Source organism: Haemorhous mexicanus, chromosome 13 (assembly GCF_027477595.1).
Source record: "Haemorhous mexicanus isolate bHaeMex1 chromosome 13, bHaeMex1.pri, whole genome shotgun sequence".
Taxonomy (NCBI): Eukaryota; Metazoa; Chordata; class Aves; order Passeriformes; family Fringillidae; genus Haemorhous; species Haemorhous mexicanus.
In genome coordinates this window covers 19,517,698-19,536,819 of record NC_082353.1, presented here as the reverse complement: position 1 = coordinate 19,536,819, position 19,122 = coordinate 19,517,698, and the positions used below count along the sequence as shown (strand labels likewise).

The 19,122-nt window shown below is 46.6% G+C and overlaps 1 protein-coding gene across 2 annotated transcripts in view; it reads right to left on the bottom strand.

The window, feature by feature from the left end:
* LRRK1 (leucine rich repeat kinase 1) overlaps positions 1-19,108 on the bottom strand; it is a 74,824-nt gene extending 55,716 nt beyond the window's left edge. The window contains exons 1-2 of one of the 2 annotated variants that reach the window (XM_059858645.1): positions 17,842-19,108; positions 14,402-14,615 (exon numbers count right to left, since the gene is read on the bottom strand). In XM_059858645.1, coding sequence (XP_059714628.1) covers positions 14,402-14,468 — 67 coding nt within the window. In that variant the 5' untranslated portion in view covers positions 14,469-14,615; positions 17,842-19,108. Of the gene's footprint in view, positions 1-14,401; positions 14,616-17,468; positions 17,656-17,841 lie in introns of those variants that run through there. The other variant, XM_059858646.1, reaches the window with a different exon arrangement.
* Positions 19,109-19,122: the final 14 nt, after the last annotated feature.

Below are 19,122 nucleotides of genomic sequence, written 5' to 3'. Positions count from 1 at the left end.
GAACAAGCAGCCTCCCCTCTTGGCACCCTGTGATGAAATCCTGAACCTAGAGAGAAGCTTTGGAATTCCCCTTGGAGGAAAAAGTGCCTCACATCGGAGATACAAAACAGCTGGGAAGCTCCTCAGCTTCCTGCTCAAGGAGCCCTGCAGACCAGGGCTGACAGAGCAGGGCAACTTCAATCTGCTTCCTACAAATTGCAGAAAGGAGGGACAAATTTTACTCAATTCCAGCCTCAGTCCTGATTTTGGGGACTGTCACTCAAGGCCCACATCTGCAGCCATTCCAGATGTAAAAGCACACCCTTTCTGCCAAAGAACTGACCAGGACCATCTCTCTTTGATTTTAAATCATGGCCTGGGAGGGTGGAGGTACAAGAATCTCACAACCAGAGATTCATCAGATCCTGGTGTCGCGTTCCCCTCAAGCAGAGAGGTCTCCAGCCACCCTCCCACACACAGAACTGGGAATAAAAGAAGTTTAAAAGGAGCATTTTCCACCTCTTCTGCTGGAGCTGCCCCGCTCCAACCAGCACAAGAAGGGTCACAGGGTTGTGGGAAGGAGGAACTCTGCCTACTTGACCCTAACTCAAGACCACTTCTGTGTTTTGCCAAATGACTTCTTCACCAAACACTCAGCCAACATGTCAGGCTTCCCCTTCCTTACATTTTTGGGCCCCCCACAATTTCTGAAATCCTTTGTGGTGCAATGGCTCAGTCACAACCCCTGATGCCACTGGCCCTGGAAGAACATGGGCTGGCCATGAGTTAGGTGTAGAATTCTGGGATCTCCAGGAACTGGAAGGTCACACCTAGCTCCATGGAGCTTATTCCCAGAACAGTCTTCAGTATATTCATTTTAGTCCTTAAACTCAATTTCAGTCTTGTTTTAGGCAAACTTTTATTGACCAAATAAAAACTGCTCAGTTTTGAATCTCTCAATTCATCAAGTAGAATTCAATAAGGGTTTCACTGAGTGTAAGAAATCTGGGCAATTCTACTTTTGGAAACCAGTATTTTTATATCAAATATTCTTGTCAGCAAGGTAATGCTACCCATCTCTCAAATTTCTTACACCAAAATTTCTTCCTGTGATTCCATTCTGCAGGGTAAATTGACCTCCTGCCTTAGGCCTGAGGGAAGAAGCTGCCAAAGGTCTCCAGCAAAAAATAGTTCTTGGGACTATCAATTGAAAGCCTGAAAAGAGCAAAACTGGTGAGATACAGGTAAAAAAGTTTGCCCTCAACCAACAGCTGTACTCACATGGTGCTGTGAGATTTTAGCAGAGCTTTCAGAGGTTAAATGAGACAAGGCTGGCTATCCATTCCCAAATTTCCAAAAAGCACAAATGCCATCCAAGACAAAGCTAAACATCTCAGCAACAAAATTACCCAGTTCACAGAAGACTTCCTGGTGACTTAGTAAATGATATATTGGCTTCTGAAATACTAGGGCAAATTAAGAAGCAGCATGTTCTATAAGCTGCATTTATACTCATCAGTGGGGGGAAAAGAAATGAGGAAAACTACATTTTACTGACTGAAGACTGGTTTATTTCTACAAGATGCATGACTGACCTCTCATCAGCAGTGGCGTTCGTGTAGGCTGGGATAACGTTTTGCCAATACATGCACCAGCCATTTTTAGCAGAAATCTGGGCTGAAATCCAAAGAAATTCTGCTCTGCTTTTAACCTCACATGTCTCCTGCTCCTTGCCTGAGCTCCTCATGGCTCTCCTGTCAGAGTCACCTCACTCACACCCAGCCCTGAGCAATGTGACAGGAGAGCAATACTGGAGTTTAATAACTCTGAACCTCTGCTTCTGGACTTGATTGTGCAACACGCTGAGCATTGAGCCCAGATGTAGCAAAGGGCTGTTAATTCTTAGATTTTATGGATTTAGGAACCAGCTTGTGCACACTGCACAACAGAGTCTGTGTTCCTGCACAATGCACATTCTGTGTGCAAGGAATCATATCCCAGCAACTTCTTGGACATTCCTGTACTAGCCAAGAAACTCCAGAAACTTTACACACCCAGTGCCATTTTTTTAGTTTCTGCTTTATTGCACACAGATCGGGGCAGTTCCTGTGCTGGCACAGGTTCCTCTTAGAGCACTGCCCCAAAGCAGCACCAAAACCAGATAAATGAAGCCTGTTTGAACTGAGCAACCTGTGGTTTTTTTCCTCTAGCACCTTTGAACATCTATGAAAATAAAGCCATGGAGTTTACTCTTTAAGATGCAGTCTCTGCATCTCTGCATCATATTTGTTTAACCTCTCCATAAATCCACTGCTTCTTTTCTTTTCTTGCTTTCTTCTAAAAAAGCTGTAAGCAAACCCAGGGCTGTTTGTGAGGGGAAAAGGAGAGGCATCTGCTGACACTAAAAATGCATCCATCCTCTATTCCTCACACCACCTAACAGCTTGCACAAAAACAACTAACTTTGGAATTATTTCTCTCTTTATTTCAATGATTTATTCTTTGGAAATACCTTTTATGTTTGGCTTTGCTGTAACAACCCTTTATAAAAGCAAAGGGCAAGATTATTTTTAAAAAATTACCCAATGAAACCAGAGGTTCTCAATAAAAAAGCAATGTTATTTTATTGCCATTAAAAGGGCACAAGGTATCACTTTTAAAGTGCAACAGACTGCTGGCCCAGCTCAGAGAAACAAAATAAAAATAAACCTCTTCAATAATAAAGAGTAGCATGAGAATTTTAGGGTCATTTGTAGACCTTGTCACAGGCCTTATAATAACAGCAGGTGAAAAAAGCCCCTCTAAAATTCCTAAACTGACAGTATGCCATTAGTAAAAGGGGAGGATTTGCAGGTCAGTGCTGTGAATCAGCAAAGAGCTGCATAACAAAGCAGCACAATGCACAGATGATTATTGTCTTTATAGCCCAAATCACTGCATCTCTGACACATAAACTCACAAGAGTTTGTAAATGCCACATTAGGCCCTTCCATAACCAGCAGATCTTTGGCAGCTAGGTAGGATATTTTTATTTAGCAGAGGAAGGTATAAATGAGATGCTTTAACCCAGGATAAATCAGGAAGCTAACCTCCTCCAAAAACAGAATTACAACAATAATACAACTTGAAAACTGCTACTGACCTTGTCATAATGTGTGCAGGTATTTCCAGAGCCGGGAGCAAATCAAGCTGATGCTTTAACACAGCATCCCCCCAGCGATGCCCAATTCAGCTGTTAATTCCTGGGACTGATTACCACCCACCTCTGCTCCAGCACCAGCAGCTCCTGCAGTGGCCACTGGATGGAATGGCTGGCTGCTCCTTTGTCTGAATTAACTACCACAGTTTAGCCTTGACAGATATTTTCATCTCCCTGTCCCATTAGAGCGAAATCCAAGCCTCTGGTGCAGAGGATGTGGGGATGGGGGTGGGCAGGGAGGCTGAGCTCAGACATTAATTCCTCAACAGCACCAGATGGCTGCAGCTAACCCTCACCAGCTTAATCTTTTGCCATTTTGACTTCTGAGTGTTGCCACTGCACAGCTGAAAAACGGGACAGGGATGAGGCAGAAGATGTGCAGAATATTTAAAGGCAGCACCTCCAAACACTCCGAAACTCGCCGGTGTCACTGAACGTTTTTCAATACTACTCCACAAAAGCTCTGCCCAGCTGGTTTGCAAAATTAATGGAAAGCCATGTTATTTCTGAGTCTGCAACAGATTCATGCATCCTGTGCTGCTCTGGAAAACTTCTGGCTAACAAACTGAGCAGCAGCCAACAGGAAGCCTCCATTGATTTCAAAGGATGATGGATCTGCCCTAAATTGCACTTTCCTATTAGATGGGTAAGAAAAATTTTTCAGTCCTCTGGAAATTTTTGAGATACTGAAAAATCCCATCCCAAACAAGGAAGAAAACCCTGGGTTCTTCAATAAAAAATAAAGAAATAAATTTTTCAGTTAGCCCTAGTGGGTAAAAATGCTTTATGAAGCAAAGGTATCTTTCAGGTTCCTTCTCTAATTAGCTGACACTTCAAGGTTTCATTAAAAAAAAAAAGTTAAAAGATTTTGTTCATTCATTTCTTAGAAGATAAAGCCACAGACCAAGATCTCTTGTGCCCCCCAACTGCCCACATTGCCAGAAGCTGCCTCAAAACCATCCTGCAGCAAGAAGCCAGTGATCTGCTTTGCCATTTCTCAGATTTAGGTGAAATACACGTGGCTCAACCAATTCTGCTTTACAATGTTCCTGTCAGGATCCAAAAATGGCCAGAACTACCAATAAATGCCCCAGTGAGAAGACACTGAGAACAAGGTGGTTTATCTGGGAAGTTCCAAATCCCCACTGGAGAGCCTGTGCCAGAACTGGGTCATGGCCCCTCTGACCCTAATTAATATTTCCCACAACAAGTGGGATGTGCCAGCTTCTCAGGACAGTGGGAGCCCTCCACACACTCTTTCTGATTATTTCCTGTGGTTCCATTTCCCCCAACCATCCATTATTTCAGCTAATTAAAGGAGTGGCTCTGCACTAAGCTCTGCACTGAGCTCTGCCTGCCAAAGGCACTGGAAAAGATGATGTGTTGAGCACAAAAACCACCCACATCTACAACAGAGCTCACAATCAATGCTCACTGCCCCAAAAGGAGACTTAAAACCCCAAAAGAAACCAGATATGGAACACAGAGGAATGCTTCAAAGGCAAAAATCCAGCACTGAAGGGATCTGTTTCACTATTACTGCAGATTGTGGAAGCATTTTGAAGTTGTTTACATGCCAGCACCACACACGCACCGTGCTGATCTGCACTGAACATTTTCCAGCAAGCACCAAGGGCACGCTGACAATTTCAGGTACAGTTGTGTAAAGTGAACAATTATCACCAGAATCATTGGAAATTTTCTATTTATAACACTTTTAACCTGCAAGTAAAAAAAGCATTCACTAATGCAACTTTGAAAGGAAAATATTAAGTCCCGGGTGGAAAAATGCTCTGGATTGCTGCCTTTTCTCTGGGCTCCAGGACAGAGTTATGAGAAACAGACGCCTCCAAAGGCTTTAGCTCCACACTTACACAATCATTTCTTCATCATCCAGGATAATGAGGGAAGGGGGAACAGAAAAGCCTCAAATCCTGGTAACACTGGGACACAGCAGTATCTGGGCAGTGCCAGCACTGCCAGATCTGGGCAGGCGCCTGCATTTGTGTGTGCACCTCCCAAATTCCCGGGACTCTGAGAATTGCTTGTGTTGTCCAAGAAGTTAGAATGGAACTGAGCTGGTTATTCTTTGCTGAAGTACAAAACAGGCTGCACAAAGGCATTACAAGGCAATGGGGTCAGAGGGAGCACAATGAATTACACTGGAGTATGAGTGTCAGAACAAACCTTCATGGCACTGTGCAAACCAGGCTGTAAAGTGGAAAATAGATCCAGGGTCACCAATGATATCTGCAGCCATCCATGGAAAAGAAACAAGGGACTGGGACATGCCTCTCCTCAGCAAGATGACAGGATGGTCCCCACTGGCTGGTTGTGAAGAGCAGCTCCATTCCCACTGCTCTGGGCTGTACCTGGTGGGTGAGGAGCAGGATTCCCTCTGGCAGAGAAGGAATGGGGCAGGGATGTCCTCCAGCAAGCACAGGGCAAAAACTGGCTCTCACAGAGGGTGGGAATACCCCCAAGGCTCCAGCAATGCCCTCTCTGGGGTGCAAAGGACCAGCAAAGCCCAAAGAGAACAGTGATGCTGTTACTTCCACCCCCAAAGAGAAGCTATTGAGAGCTCCAAATGGCCAGAGAGTTGCTGTATTGAAAATACAAATGACTCAGCTCTGGAGTGAAAGTTTCTATTTTTGTCTTTTGGCCTCAGTGATTTGGTTCCCATCCTACAGCTTGAATCATTCAGAAATGTGCTTCTGCAGGCAAGGCCAGCTATGCCACTCTTGCTTTCCAAATTTTAAATTGGAAGATATACATTAAGCATGCAGAAGCATGACAACACTTCTGGATTTTCTTTGTGTTCATTTCCAGGCAAGGCTGGAAATGGAGGATTGTTAAATGATGAAAGGTGACTCCAGTGAGACCATTCCTGTCCAACTGAATCAAATATTACAGCCATGAAACCAAACCAAGACTGGACTTCATCTGAAACTTCACAAAATAAAATTTCATGGCTAACTTTCTTCTGAACCTTTTCCCTTGAACATTCAAGCTTTCATCAGAAGGGAAAAGATCCCACACACCAACATTTTCTCTCTTTCAGTGAAATAATTTGCTCAAAATTCTTCTTCTAAAAATATGAAAACATTAATTATTCACCTTGGGGAAGCATCACCTCATGGCCAGCCCACTTTTGCTGCTTACACACATATTTAAAAATTTGCTTCTAGCCCCAGCTGTGAGAGGCTTGCTGTGTGTGACTGAGGGGAAAATGGGCCCAAGGTCCCTGCTCAGGTCTCTTCTTAGCATAAATCCTCTACCACCAAAGACACATCCAGAGACCCCACACCTTCCCTGAGTTGGAAAAAGTAGTTCTTAAGCTTGTGTTTCACTTTCATAACACATGTAAACACCTTTCTCAGTGGAAAACCCATTGAGAGCACTGCAACCCCACTGCTGGTCAAAACTAAGAGCACAAAACCAGCCAAAATCTGTCTCTCCAGAAAGACATAAGGTGTAGGAGTGTGACACCAGGACACTGATCCACACATTCCTTCCAGCTACTTTGACTTAAGTTTGAAGAATGAAAAAATATTTTTACTAAAAGACTGACAGGTTCAGGAGACACATCTAAAGGAAGAAGGCTTTCAAGAGATTTGAGGGGGCAAACATCCCACACAGCAAAATCCAAGCTTAGCTCATGTTAGACACAGTTCAATGAGCTTCTTTACTGAGCCTGCTTGACTAATAAAATACTCCTTGCTACCCTCACTTCTCATTTATCACTAAGACAAACCACTCTGGATCAGTTTAAGTGAAAGTGTTGCATGCAGAGAAAAAGAAAATGCAATCAAGATATTTTATATGGTTGGCATGAGGAGACTGGAAGGGACAATTTGGCAACAGCAGAGTCAAGGGAAGTGCAGAGCTGGGAAGAGCTTCAGGACAAAAGGGATGGATGGGTTAGTCTGGAAAAGAAAACAATCTAAACAAAACAGTGAAGGAAGGGGGGCTTCACTCCAGCTTCTACTGAACTTGGTGTGAGCACTTCCCACTTCTGACTGCTCTCCCAAGGAGTCAGGGAAGATCCTGGTTTCCAGGACAGTCTCCGAGGGAGGATTACCTGAACAGCTGTGGCTGCAGCAGAAGAGAAACCTGATGGAAAGTCTTCTGCTGTTGGCCCAGACAGCCACCAAAGCTTCAATGGGGCTACCAAAAAAACCCATAAAACCTTCCCCTACTTGTGACAAAACCTACAAGTGGCAGAAATGCCTGTTTTGGCAGGGAGGTATTCTGTCCTCCTGGGAATATCAGCACCCATTTCAGTGAAGGGAGGACAAGGACTCTGCCTGGGAGGTTCCCATGCCCACACTGTGACCCTGCTGCAGCTCACAGCATTTTTGGATGTCTGCTGCAAGGCAGAGACAGCAAAATGAGGAAGGGCATAGTTCATCCCCTTCCCACCAACCTTTGACAAACTCTCATCCATTGCATCCAAGAACCTGCTCCTATCCATGCAAATGGCTTTGATTTGGCAGCTTTTATTCCCACCCTGCCACTGTGAGAAAGGTCCAAGGTGCAAAATATGGAAGAATTATGACCAGGATTACAAGCTCACTTAAGGAGCCAGGCTTTTTGTTTTTCAGGCTATGTATGAGAGCTGAAAAGGGATCCTGTCCATTAGTGTTGTAAAAAAAAAAAAAATTAAAATGTTCCTGTTTGATGCAAAAATAAAAGCATTTTCAAAGGCTCTTTGATGTGAAAGACAGCAAGACGTGCAGGCAGATTCTGGAGGAGGTCTTGTCTTCAGCAATTACCAGCATTTTTTTAATCCTACTCCCCAGACAGAACTTTTGTATGAAGTAGATAATCACACTGCAGAGTGCATCAGCTCTAAACCTTGTGGCTTTTCAATTAGGCAGCAATAACCTCCAGTCCAAAAACTCCTTAACCAAGACAGGAATAAAACAAACAACCCCCAAAACCAATTAACTGCAGGTGAAGCAGTTCCAAAGACATACTTGCTTTTAAAGGTCTTCATTTTGAGCTCTTCTAGGGTAGTCATGCCAGTTTTCCAAGCAATATTTTGATCATTAAAACAAGAAGTGATGCAATTTCCACAGTGACCACAAACATACCAAGAATATTTGAGCTAAATTTACCCAGACTTCTTGTTTGAGTCACTGCTTTGGTTCATTATTTTTCCATGATTTTCAGCTATGCACAGAGAGGAGCTGGGGACAGCCTGGGACTGAGTTTTTTCCCCAGCAGTATCTGAAATGCCAACCTTTATGCCTGGGAGCCACACACGGACTATCAGAGAGGAAATGAAGCTGCTCCTGAAGCTCCCAGCCCCAGGTCCCAGCTCCTTCCCACCCACCTCCTTCCTCCCACTCTTCCTGTGGCACCCTGACCCTTTCCTTCACCCCTGGGTGACTCTGATGGGGCTTGTCTTTGCAGATGAGAAGTTTCTGAAGCTCATCAGGGATCTCCAGTTGGAGAGGGAGAGCTAACAGAGAGGATCTGCCCCAGGTTTCCCACTGTGCATCCCCATGGCAGACCCCAAGTGCTGCCAGCAACACGAACTGCTGACTCCCAGAGTCCCTCTGACAGCAGAAGGGCTTTTGGAAGGGTGGGAGCCTTTCCTAAAACTTAAAGGCTTTTTAAATAGGTCCCCTAAAGTGAGGGCAAGGCACAAATGAAAAAACATGGAGACACTTGTGCTGTGAAAATATCAGCAGTTTACATAAAAGAGCTGCTGCTGTGGTGATACATAATCCTGCAAATAAGCAATTGCTGACCCACTAATGAGCACACAGACTTGGATTAAGGGAAGGAATTAAATATCAGCCTGACTTGATGTAAAATCTGAAACAGAACCTATTAAGAGATAGACTCCATGGTTGAGTCACCATCCCTGGGGGGGTTTAAAAGCTGTGTGGATGTGGCACTTGGGGACACAGTTTAATGGTGGGCTTGGCACTGCTGGGGGAACAGTTGGACTTAGTGACCTTCAAGGTCTTTTCCAGCCTTAAAAATTCCACAATTCTATGATTTTATAGAGCAGATTGGGAGTTGAATGGTATAAAATCCATCTCTCCCTATCTGCAATGCAAACAGCTCCTCCCAGCTCACTGCCTTCTGCAAGCACAGCCCTGACAGCCCCATTATTGATCAGAGCAGTGAAAAACAAACAAACCACAGATTTAATGCTGTAAGGATCCCTGAAGATCCCATTATGTCAGTGCAAAGAATTTAATGGGTTTTGGATAAGGCCCCCATAGGCTCTGGGAAGGATAAAACCCCATAATTCATAGCATTTTTGTAATGCAAGTATAAAATCCCCTGCAACATCTCTGTCAAAACACTACATCAATTACAGCCCTGGTAAAGGCTGAGTTGGTGTGAACACTATCAATTGCTTTTTTCCCACTGAAACAGAGGACAGCAGTTCCATGACCCCAGAATCAACCCTCACCTGAAAGCTCCCTCATAAATCACACCTCAGGAACATTGTAAAGAACTCCCTGTGTACAAGTGCTAAGGGCAAAGGATTTTCTTTGCTACCTTATCACCTTATCTTTGGTTTTTTCCAGGCTTCTTGATAGAGTTGTCATAAGTTACATTTCAATGTAATACACCACAAATAATTGTAACATGAAGGTGTAAAAATAAAGCTGTAAAGCAGCAGATAATTCCAGATGCAGCTCAGCTTTACTGCTGCCTGTAAATCAAACTGGCTCTCGGGTCAGACTCTCTGCTCAATTAACTTCCCCAAGGTCTTTACTGCACCACTGGCTCTCCCAGCAGCTCTGCCCTCCTTGACACAGCCCTCAAGTTCAAGAGCAGGCTGGCTTTGATGGTTTTTGTCAGGAAAATTGTAAATGCCTCTTGGTTTGGAGGGATGTTGTAACACCCAGCTCTGCACAGGAGGGCAGGTTTAACCACAGGCATGTTCAGCTGCAGACCAGCCTTCTGCAGGAGCCCTCGGCCCCTTGTGAGATTGCACCACTTCTGTATGAAGAGTTTATTTAAATATTTAAAAATACAAGCCTATTACTGCCTTACTGGTGTACTTCCTATTCCTGCTGAGCATTTCCTACTTCTCCTTCTGCAGGGCACTCTGCAGTGAGACTGACTCACATACAAAACCTGTTCCATTTTCTGCTTTTTTAGCTCTTAGGAACCTTTTCAGTTTGCTGTTTGGACTCCAATTTACTCACAGCTTAACAAGCAGGAAGAAAACCAGCAAACCTTCCAGGCTGACTTAGTCTCATTATGGAGAACTTCACACGACTGACACACTCTGCAGCTCACCAGGGCTCTGTGTGCTCAGTTCACCTCCCAGATCCTCTTCTTGTCCTTCTCACCCCACACTGTCACAAAACACCCAGGGTAATGTTACTACAGGGTGATGTGTGGATGGAAAAAGCAGGACAGAAACTGTGAGCACTTTTTCCCTGTTATTCAGCACAGCATGCCCTGAGGCCCAGCTGCTGGCCCTGTCCCCACACACAGCTGATGGGAAGGTTTTAAGGTTTACATGGTGATTTCACGAGGAACAAACTGGTATCAGTGGTGCTGATTTTCCTTTCCACCTCTATTCAGCAGGAAAGATTTTTAAACAAAGTTATTCACACTGCCAGTTCCTGCCCTTCACATTTAAGGCAACAACAGTGAGGAAATCATAGAATCAGTGAGCAGGCTGAGCTGGAAGGGACCAGTAAGTCCACCTCTGCACATATCCTGCCCTGATGCCAACCAGGAGCAAAGCTGGAGGCACAAAGTGTGTCCCAGGAGGATAAACTGCTCCATTTGCTCTTGGCCAACCTTGAACTGTCAGCACCCAAACTGTTGTGAAACTTTCCCTGTAAAACTGCTCTTGCTCCTGAGCAGTCCCTCTTGTTAAAGGACCCCTTGACTTTTCCAGTTCAAGCCTTGCTCACACCAGAGCCTTTCCCAGGATTCAGGAAGCAGCAGGGCAGGCAGCAGCTTTCCCTGTGACTCAGATCTGAGCTGAGCCATGGGTGGGGTTGCAAAGGTCGCTGCCATTGTGGGCAGATTCTTTCTGATAAAACAGAAAGCCCTGTGAGCTGCAGGGTCACACAGCACCTGCACAGCACAGCTTTAGGGGCCTCTGGTCCACTCCAAAGGACAGCTCCAGTCACGTGTTCTGGTTACTTGTTTGGTCCCTCATGTAATACTTAGGTCCCTTTTCCAGGCACACTGTCCATGTCCATCTGTGCTTCCCTGGACAGTGCAAAGTCACCAAGTTACAACTGATTCACCTCAAAAGAAGTTGTGAAGGTGCATTTAGTTAATACCTGCAAAGCTACTGTAAAGTTTCAGGCAGCTCTCCTTGGCACTGTGGTCCCTAATTATGCAATGTTAGACACCTTCCACCATAACACCCCTCTTTGGTGCTCATTTCTGGATTTAGCAGGAGAGAGGAGACACCCTCTGGCATGTCTGAAGGATAATCCAATCCCACCTCTCAGACACACTCCTGTGGCATATGAATGCTCTGTGACTTTGAATAAAATTCCCACTAAGAAGGAGATAAGCGTTTTAACAGAAGTACCCTTATGTTTCAGAAGGCAATGATTGTTCTCCTACACCTCTGAGGAACTCCTAGAAAACCATGCAAGAATTAAATCCTAGCTATGAAGTTTTGTAAGATTCAAAGAAATCAATCAGCCCACAGAAAGGGGATGAATCTTTATGCTGTTCTACACATTCATAAAGTGATGCCTTTGAGCTTCCATTGTACTTCCTATAAAATTCACATCATATCACCTCCTCTGGATTATGCAGAGCTCTTTAACCAAGTTTTAAAAAACCTGTACTTCATGAGAGACTGCAGCCACCCACATATCCCTGCTCAGTTTCTTTTAATTAGGACAAGATGAACTAATCCAGGAGAGGGGAAGCAGGGTTTGAGGAAGCAAGGGAGATGCTGAGTGCACCCACAAGGGAGCCTCATCCTGTGCTCTGGTGACAAATCCCCACCGAGGGCTTGGTCAGCACCACCAAGTCAAGCCCAGCACCATCCCCAGAGGGCAGAGAGGGTCCAGGTCTGAAACACAGCTCAGCCACTTCTGGGGAAAGCTGGCATCCTGATGGGACACAGAGAAAGCTGGCAACCTGCTGGGATACAAGGAAATCACTGGAAACCGGGAGGAGAAGCAGAGGAGACACCTGAGCAAGGTGAGCCCCTGCACTCTGTGTTACATTTTCTAACAAGGATGTGATTTTCTCCACATACAATTGGCCAGGGCTTTATAGCTGCCAGGGAAAAAACCTAAAGAATCCTAAAGCCTCAGCTAATGAAGGTGCACAAGGACCTGCTGGAAGGTGCCTCCAGCCCTGCTGATCCGTCCTCTGGTTCAATTCCCCACAGCCACAAGCCAGTCCTCCTGCCTGAAAAAGAAAAAGTCTCCAAGCTCTGAGCACTAATGAGATTGTCGGCATAAAAGAAATGATCCGGAATCTCACTCCCCTTCCCAGCAGCTCCCGCTGAATGGGAGCAGGAGGCTGCATCCACATTGTTCCTCACGGGCATAAACAATGGGTTGGCATGTGGAGGCTGAGTGAGTCACCGTGCTCCTGCTTCAGCCCTGTAATGGGATCCGAGCCAGAACAAGGACCAGTAACTCAGGGAGTGGACCAGTTAGCTAATGACAATCATTCTTGGCAGGACACAAACAATGAGTTTAAGCATGTACAATACCCTTATAAAGAGCAAATCCACCAAGGCACTACTGGTGCCTTGTACAGGGATCTTAAGCTTTACAAGGATCCCTTTCCCAGTTTTCCAGCACTGCAGACTATTTTAATACAACCCAAATTTATCCATATAGAATAGTCTACCACTGAGATTTGCATGCTTCCAGCTAACCAGTTTAACTGAATATAATTACATAACAGCAATGTGTAATAAAGTTCTCAGGAAAAAACCCTGAACTCAAGACATAGAAAATATAACTATTCCACTTTCCACTTCATTATTCACTCCTACAATAATTTATTTACTGTATCTTTAAAAAGACAGAAGACTTGTCAGAGCACTACTGCAGAACAAAAATTTAGCAATTCTGAACAGTTGTGAACCGTTAGCGCAGATTAAAATTCTTCTCATGGTTTATAGCTCAGCATTCAAGTGGAGATAATTTTTTCCAGAGAGAAACCCAGAATACAGAATTTAAGAATTTTAAGAATATTCAATAACCAAGCATTACAGAAAGGTACAATGCTAATTACCAAAAGCAAACAGGAAAATCAGCATCACAGAACAGGCAGAATACGTACGGAGAAAGGAAAGAGTTCCCAGAGCTCCCTGTGACGCTGGTGAGGAACGTCTTCAAACAAGACAAGGAGGCCTCTGAATAAACTATCAGGTTTTGCTTCATAGTTGCTGATAAAATCCAAAATAAGGCTGCAAAAACATTAGCTTCTGCTGGAGCCTGCTTACTCACTACAAAGCGTCAAACACACCTTCTTCCCACACTTGGAGCGCAGATGCTGCCTCCTAATGAAGCACTTGCTGCAAGGGGGGAACACCGTTACACAAGAACAGGAGGCTATTTCTTGCTGCAGAAACATAACTGGGGTTTGACTCAGAGAAAGGCAGCACTGCCTGGGAGATGAGGGTTGCAGTGAGAGAAACCATCCAAAAATAATTTGCCTGCTCAGGGGAAAAAAATAAAAAAAAAAATCACAGGAAGCAACCTGAAGCATATGTCCCTTCTAAAAGGGGAATTTCTTTATTACATAAACACAAACCTTCTAATCTAGCCCAACATAAAATCACTGCAAGCCATCGAATCAGAGCTGAGGGTAAAACTGGAGCAGGTTAATATCTGTTCAGGCTGAGAAGAGATGCTCTGATTTTAGTAGTTTTCATATCCTGAATACCCACTGCATCAGTGACTGGGAACATATTTGCATTCACACACTGAAAAAGCACAGATCTTGTAAAACATATTTAGGAACTGGTGAGACATGATACATATATTGACTAATTCCCTAGGCCTTTGGAGAACATCCCTCTTCAGGGAAATGCTATTCTTACCCCCTCCATAGTTCAACAACACCCTCCCTGGAAGTAAAATTCCTTGTTCTAGACTGTAGATTTTCAAAGATCAGGGCTCAAAAAACTTTCACATTTTTAAACTTCCTCAAAGCCCAGTGGCAGGTGGCTACTGAGTTCTCTCAGAACCTTTTGTTCCCAATGTGAAGAGGAAGGAAAGAAATCCTGCTGTTTACCATTATGTGGATCCATGGTGCTCTCCCTGCAAGCAGCGGATTCCTCCGTTCCCACACACCAGTACATTCTGGGTGGCAGTTGTGGAGGCCCCACAGACAAACTTTCCACAGCACTTGAGACTGAGCAGTGTTGTCAAGGCTGGATGATCCCCATCACATGAATGCAGGAGCAGAGGCTGCTACTGAGCACCATCCTGAAGAGACATCATTTATTCTGTTTAAAAATAAACAACAAAACAAATTAATGATTCCACTGTAGAAATGGTGACAGTTCATTCCTCTCCACTTTCAGCACAGTTGTCCAAATGTCACACTGCAGAAATACACTTATCATCCTGTAAATACAATTATTTTCATATTAGCTTTGTTAAAAGCATAACATAAATTAACAGAGGGGACTACTACTACTAATTTCTGTGCTACAGAAAGACAATGTTCCTAATTTTTCACCACCAAAGCTGCTCAGTCTTTGGGCAGAGGACAAGGGGGTGGGCAGGGGTCACAGCTGCAGTTTGAGATTCTCCACAAGCTAGTGTAAAGGCAGACCATTGAAACCCTGCAGCGCAGCTGGAAAAATCCTAAATGCAACCTCAAAACCTCTCCCATCCACAAAGACAACCACAGCTCTTGTAAGACTGTGAGAAACTGAAAAACACTGATGTGGTTACTGAGATAATCCTCTGTAGAAAAGAGAAGAGGGCAAAGAGAAACACACCAGCTCCTGTCTCCTCTGCCCAGCCCTTTTTGAGAACTCTCCCACCCTGGAAGCATCAGGCTTCTTCACTCAGGGAGGCAAATCAGGCCCTTAGGAGCTATTAAAGGTTGGCTTCTTGTGAACTGCCTGGTATAACAGGCAGCAGAAAATTGCACAGCTCAGTCTCCTGAGGCACTTCCAACTCCTTCCCTTTTCACAGCTGCACAGCCACCCCTTAATCTCTCTGTACAGAGGCTCAGACTCCTGGAGGATTTGCAGTGTTTGTCCAACCAGCATCAGAGCTCCTTCATTTTCTGCTTTCAGTTTCAGTCAGTAAACGCCTCTCAGATGTGACATGATGCACCTCAACTGACTCTTACTGGTTCTGCTCATGTCTGCTGTGTGATGATGAAGTTCTGATTTGAGGCTGTAGCTCAGCAAAGCTCATCACCCACCTCCCACTCCAGCCAGCAAGGCCTGAGACCTTCCCTGACTCTCCCTGAGCAGAGCTGGCTTCCTGAACTGAGATCAAAGGCCAAGGGAATATAAAAATATGCTGATCCATCACCCCTATCCAGGAAGCTTTCTGCTCCTCCCTCCTTACACTGCACTTCAACCACCAGCCAACAACACTAAAAATCACTGCATCCTACTCCAGTTGTTTTGAGGCAAATGTTTGAATTTTAGGTGCATTCAGCTTCTGCTGACCCTGACTTTGCAGTGCCTGGCAGCAGCAACAAAGACTGGCACCCCTGTGCCCCAGTCTGGGCTCTGGGTGCTGCAGGAGGCTGAGATGGAGGTGATCCCTAATCCCAGATCCAAGCCCACAAACCGATGAATTGCACTGTGTTGGTGGAATTGCACAACTGTTGGTGAAGGACTGAATTCTGCCCTGGAACTGGTGCTGGGCCCAAACAGACTCAGCTTCTCTCCTGGCCTCAGCTTCCCTTGCCCACACTGGCAGGAGGATCTGGGGCCACACACCCCTCCATGCCACGGGTGGGATGTGCCAGGCAGAGGTGTCAGGGAGGCTCTCACCTCCCCAGAGCCATCCAGGGCATTGACTCTGGCAGTGGAGGGGATGTGATGCTTCCAGCAGCTGCCTGCCCGGTGCCCTCGATGCACTGAGCAGCTCCAGGGAGAGTAAACACTTCCCCATGCACACTCTGGCCCACCAGCCCTGCAGCAGATGATGGTTCTGAGGCACTTCCTTGCCCTGACATGGGGACAAACCATGTGCACCCACAGCAACTGCACAAGAAACACTCAGTGGGGGTCAGTCTGGACCCCTGAGGCTTGAAAACCACTTCTGATTTTTAGCTCTCCACTCAGCCTATTTCCCAGGCTGAAACTTTCCCCGTATAAAGTAAAATTAAAAATAACTTTTAGGAAAAATAGCAGTGTGGTTCTGGTAATCAGTTCCTTTAACTGCAAGTAACTGAATGCTGTAGCCACGGGTACTACTGCCACACAGTGCCCAGGTAAGCAAGATTTCTGTATTTCAGGGCCTTTCTGTATATAATTTAAAAAAACCCTACAGAGCTTTACCTTCAGGAAGGTGCATACAACTGCAACACGTGAAAACACCATGATTTGATTTGATTCAGGGAGTCTATGTGCTCATTCGGAAGGAGAGGGACCATGCAGAACGCACCTGAACAGGTGTAAATGGGATTTACCTCCCATTTCTCACATTCCCAGTCCTGACACCTGCTACTGCCCACACCTGAACCACCCCCTCCTCTCCACTTCCCCATCCCGCCCAGTCTGACCCTGTGCGTTGTGCCTGAAAACAGCCGGGCCCCCAGAAACATCACGGCTTGCCCAAAATCCCTTCCTAATTCATAAAAAAACCCTGCTGAAACTTCAGTGCTCTACCCAAACCACCTGTTGATTCTGACAATCCCACCTGCGGATCGCCACGGGTCTGAGAAACCCAGGGACAGGAGGGAAGGCGCTGGGGCTCCCCTGCCCGCTGTCGATAGCGAACCTGGGGCCGAGGTGCCGGCCCAGGAACCCGCATCCTTCGCCCCCGGGTGAGCAGCGAGCACCAAACCATCCCCTTCTCCACACCCCGGCCGGCTGGTGGGACACCAGGCGCTACACCCCGTTTTGGGGGGGTCTCTGAAGCCTTCCCAGCCGCTTTCCAGCCCCCGGGTGAGGGGTCCCCTCACAGCGAGTCCCGCGGCTCTCCGGCCCCGCCGGGCGGGGCGGCCGCGCTCCCGCCCGCTAAGTTCCCTCCGAACTTTCATTTTCTTTAAAAACAAACTCATTTTCCCCCTCATTTCCACCTGAAACGCCCCAGCAGCCCCCCACACCGACTGCCCTGGCGGCGGGGCAGGTGCCCGAGAAGCGGCAGCAAAGCCACGGTACCTCTGCGTCCCGGGCCGGCGCTCCCGCCGCCGCCGCCGCCTCCTCGTCCGGCGCCGCCCGCACGCCTCGCTCCGCGGCCCGGGAGCAGGAGGGAGCCGGCAGCAAAGGCAGCGGGACAGCGGCTCCTCCTCCGGCCCCCGGCCCGGCGGCCAAGGGCGAGTCCCCCTGGCCTGCCCCGAGGGCAGGGCTGGCCCGCAGGAGGAAGAGGATGGAGCTCCTTCCCCAGACCCGACCCACACGCCCGCCCGCCCCCGAGCAGCCCTTAGGCTCCGAGGTTTGAGTTCTTTAGATAAAGCCAGCGTGGGAGCGGCGGTGGCTGGAGCGGGAGCGCTCCCGCAGCGCTGCCCATGGTCCCGGCAGGGCCCGGCCTTACCGCGGCTCAGCTCCCGACACAGCTGCACTTTGGAAGTTGCTCCTTCCCCGGATCTCGGCGAGTTCGGTCCTCGCTGGAAGAGCAGAGCGAGGTTGCCCCCTCTCTTCGGAAGGAGTCGGATGTTGGTGTGCGCAGCCCTTCCCCAGAATGACCCATTCCTCTCCAGGAGCCTCTGACAAGCCAGGGATTGCTCCATTTCCCCCACTGGTCGGACCAACCAAGGAAAAACCTCAAACATTTCTGCGTGCCTTTTGCTTTGCTGTTCGTACCATTCAGTAAATTAAACACGGAGGATGTTTTTACCCTGGTCGGTACCTAGCAATGGGTCACTGATGGTCACTTGGGGTGGATGTGCATTCACAGAAGGGCTGCGGTAGCCTGAGATTTGCCTGGGGGCTCCTTTAGGTGATTGTGGAGACACAGATGGGTGTCCTTCCCTGTGTTCAGGTCCCCATCAATCTGCGTCCAGTTGCAGCCATAGGTAGAGAGCAAGAACATAGCAACACTATTGTTTTCTGTCTTTTAACACAGCTAAAAAACAGTGTTACCTGTTTTCAGCACCTTTCCACCTCTTACCCAGCCTGTTCCTTTTTATGCCTCACAGCCCAGCTCTTACCCAGACCTTTCTTACACCATTTTTAGCACAATGTTTGAAAACACCCTAAAATAACTCTTTTTCCCTTATTATGATGGAGCCTCTAATTTCCTCTGGCAGTAATTTCCCCACATATTCAAGCTAATTTTTCCCTTTTTCCCTCCCCAAATCTCATCCCACTCTTCCTTAGGTCTCCATCGATTATATCACTCACAGTAATGCCTTTGTATCTCCAGCTTCCCCTTTTCTGGAGTCTGAAAGCTTCTGAGTGATGCTGTCAGGGAGTGGAAAATTCAAGGAGTTTGGCTTGGCCTGTGTAGGGAGCCCAAAGGAATTTCTCACGCATCAGATGGGAAGAGAATTAAAAGACAATGGAACGTTCTTGCTCTGTATCTACATTGCAGATGAGAGAAATAAAACTGGGCTGGGAACACATTCAGCAGAGCCACGCTGGTGGTGGATGTGTCTCAAGGGGTTTAGGGAGCAGCCAGAGCAAGGCAGGAAGCCCCATCTGGCTGCAGGAGCCACAGTGTCTTGAAACACTTCATTTTGAGGCTCACCTCGGAAGGAAAAGAGGATCCATCCAGCTTTGTGCTTGCCCCTGCCAGCTGCAGCTCTGCTCTCCTGCCTCTGCTTATGGTAAATGGCACAACTCAAGATTTTATGTGCAGAACACTGACCACACT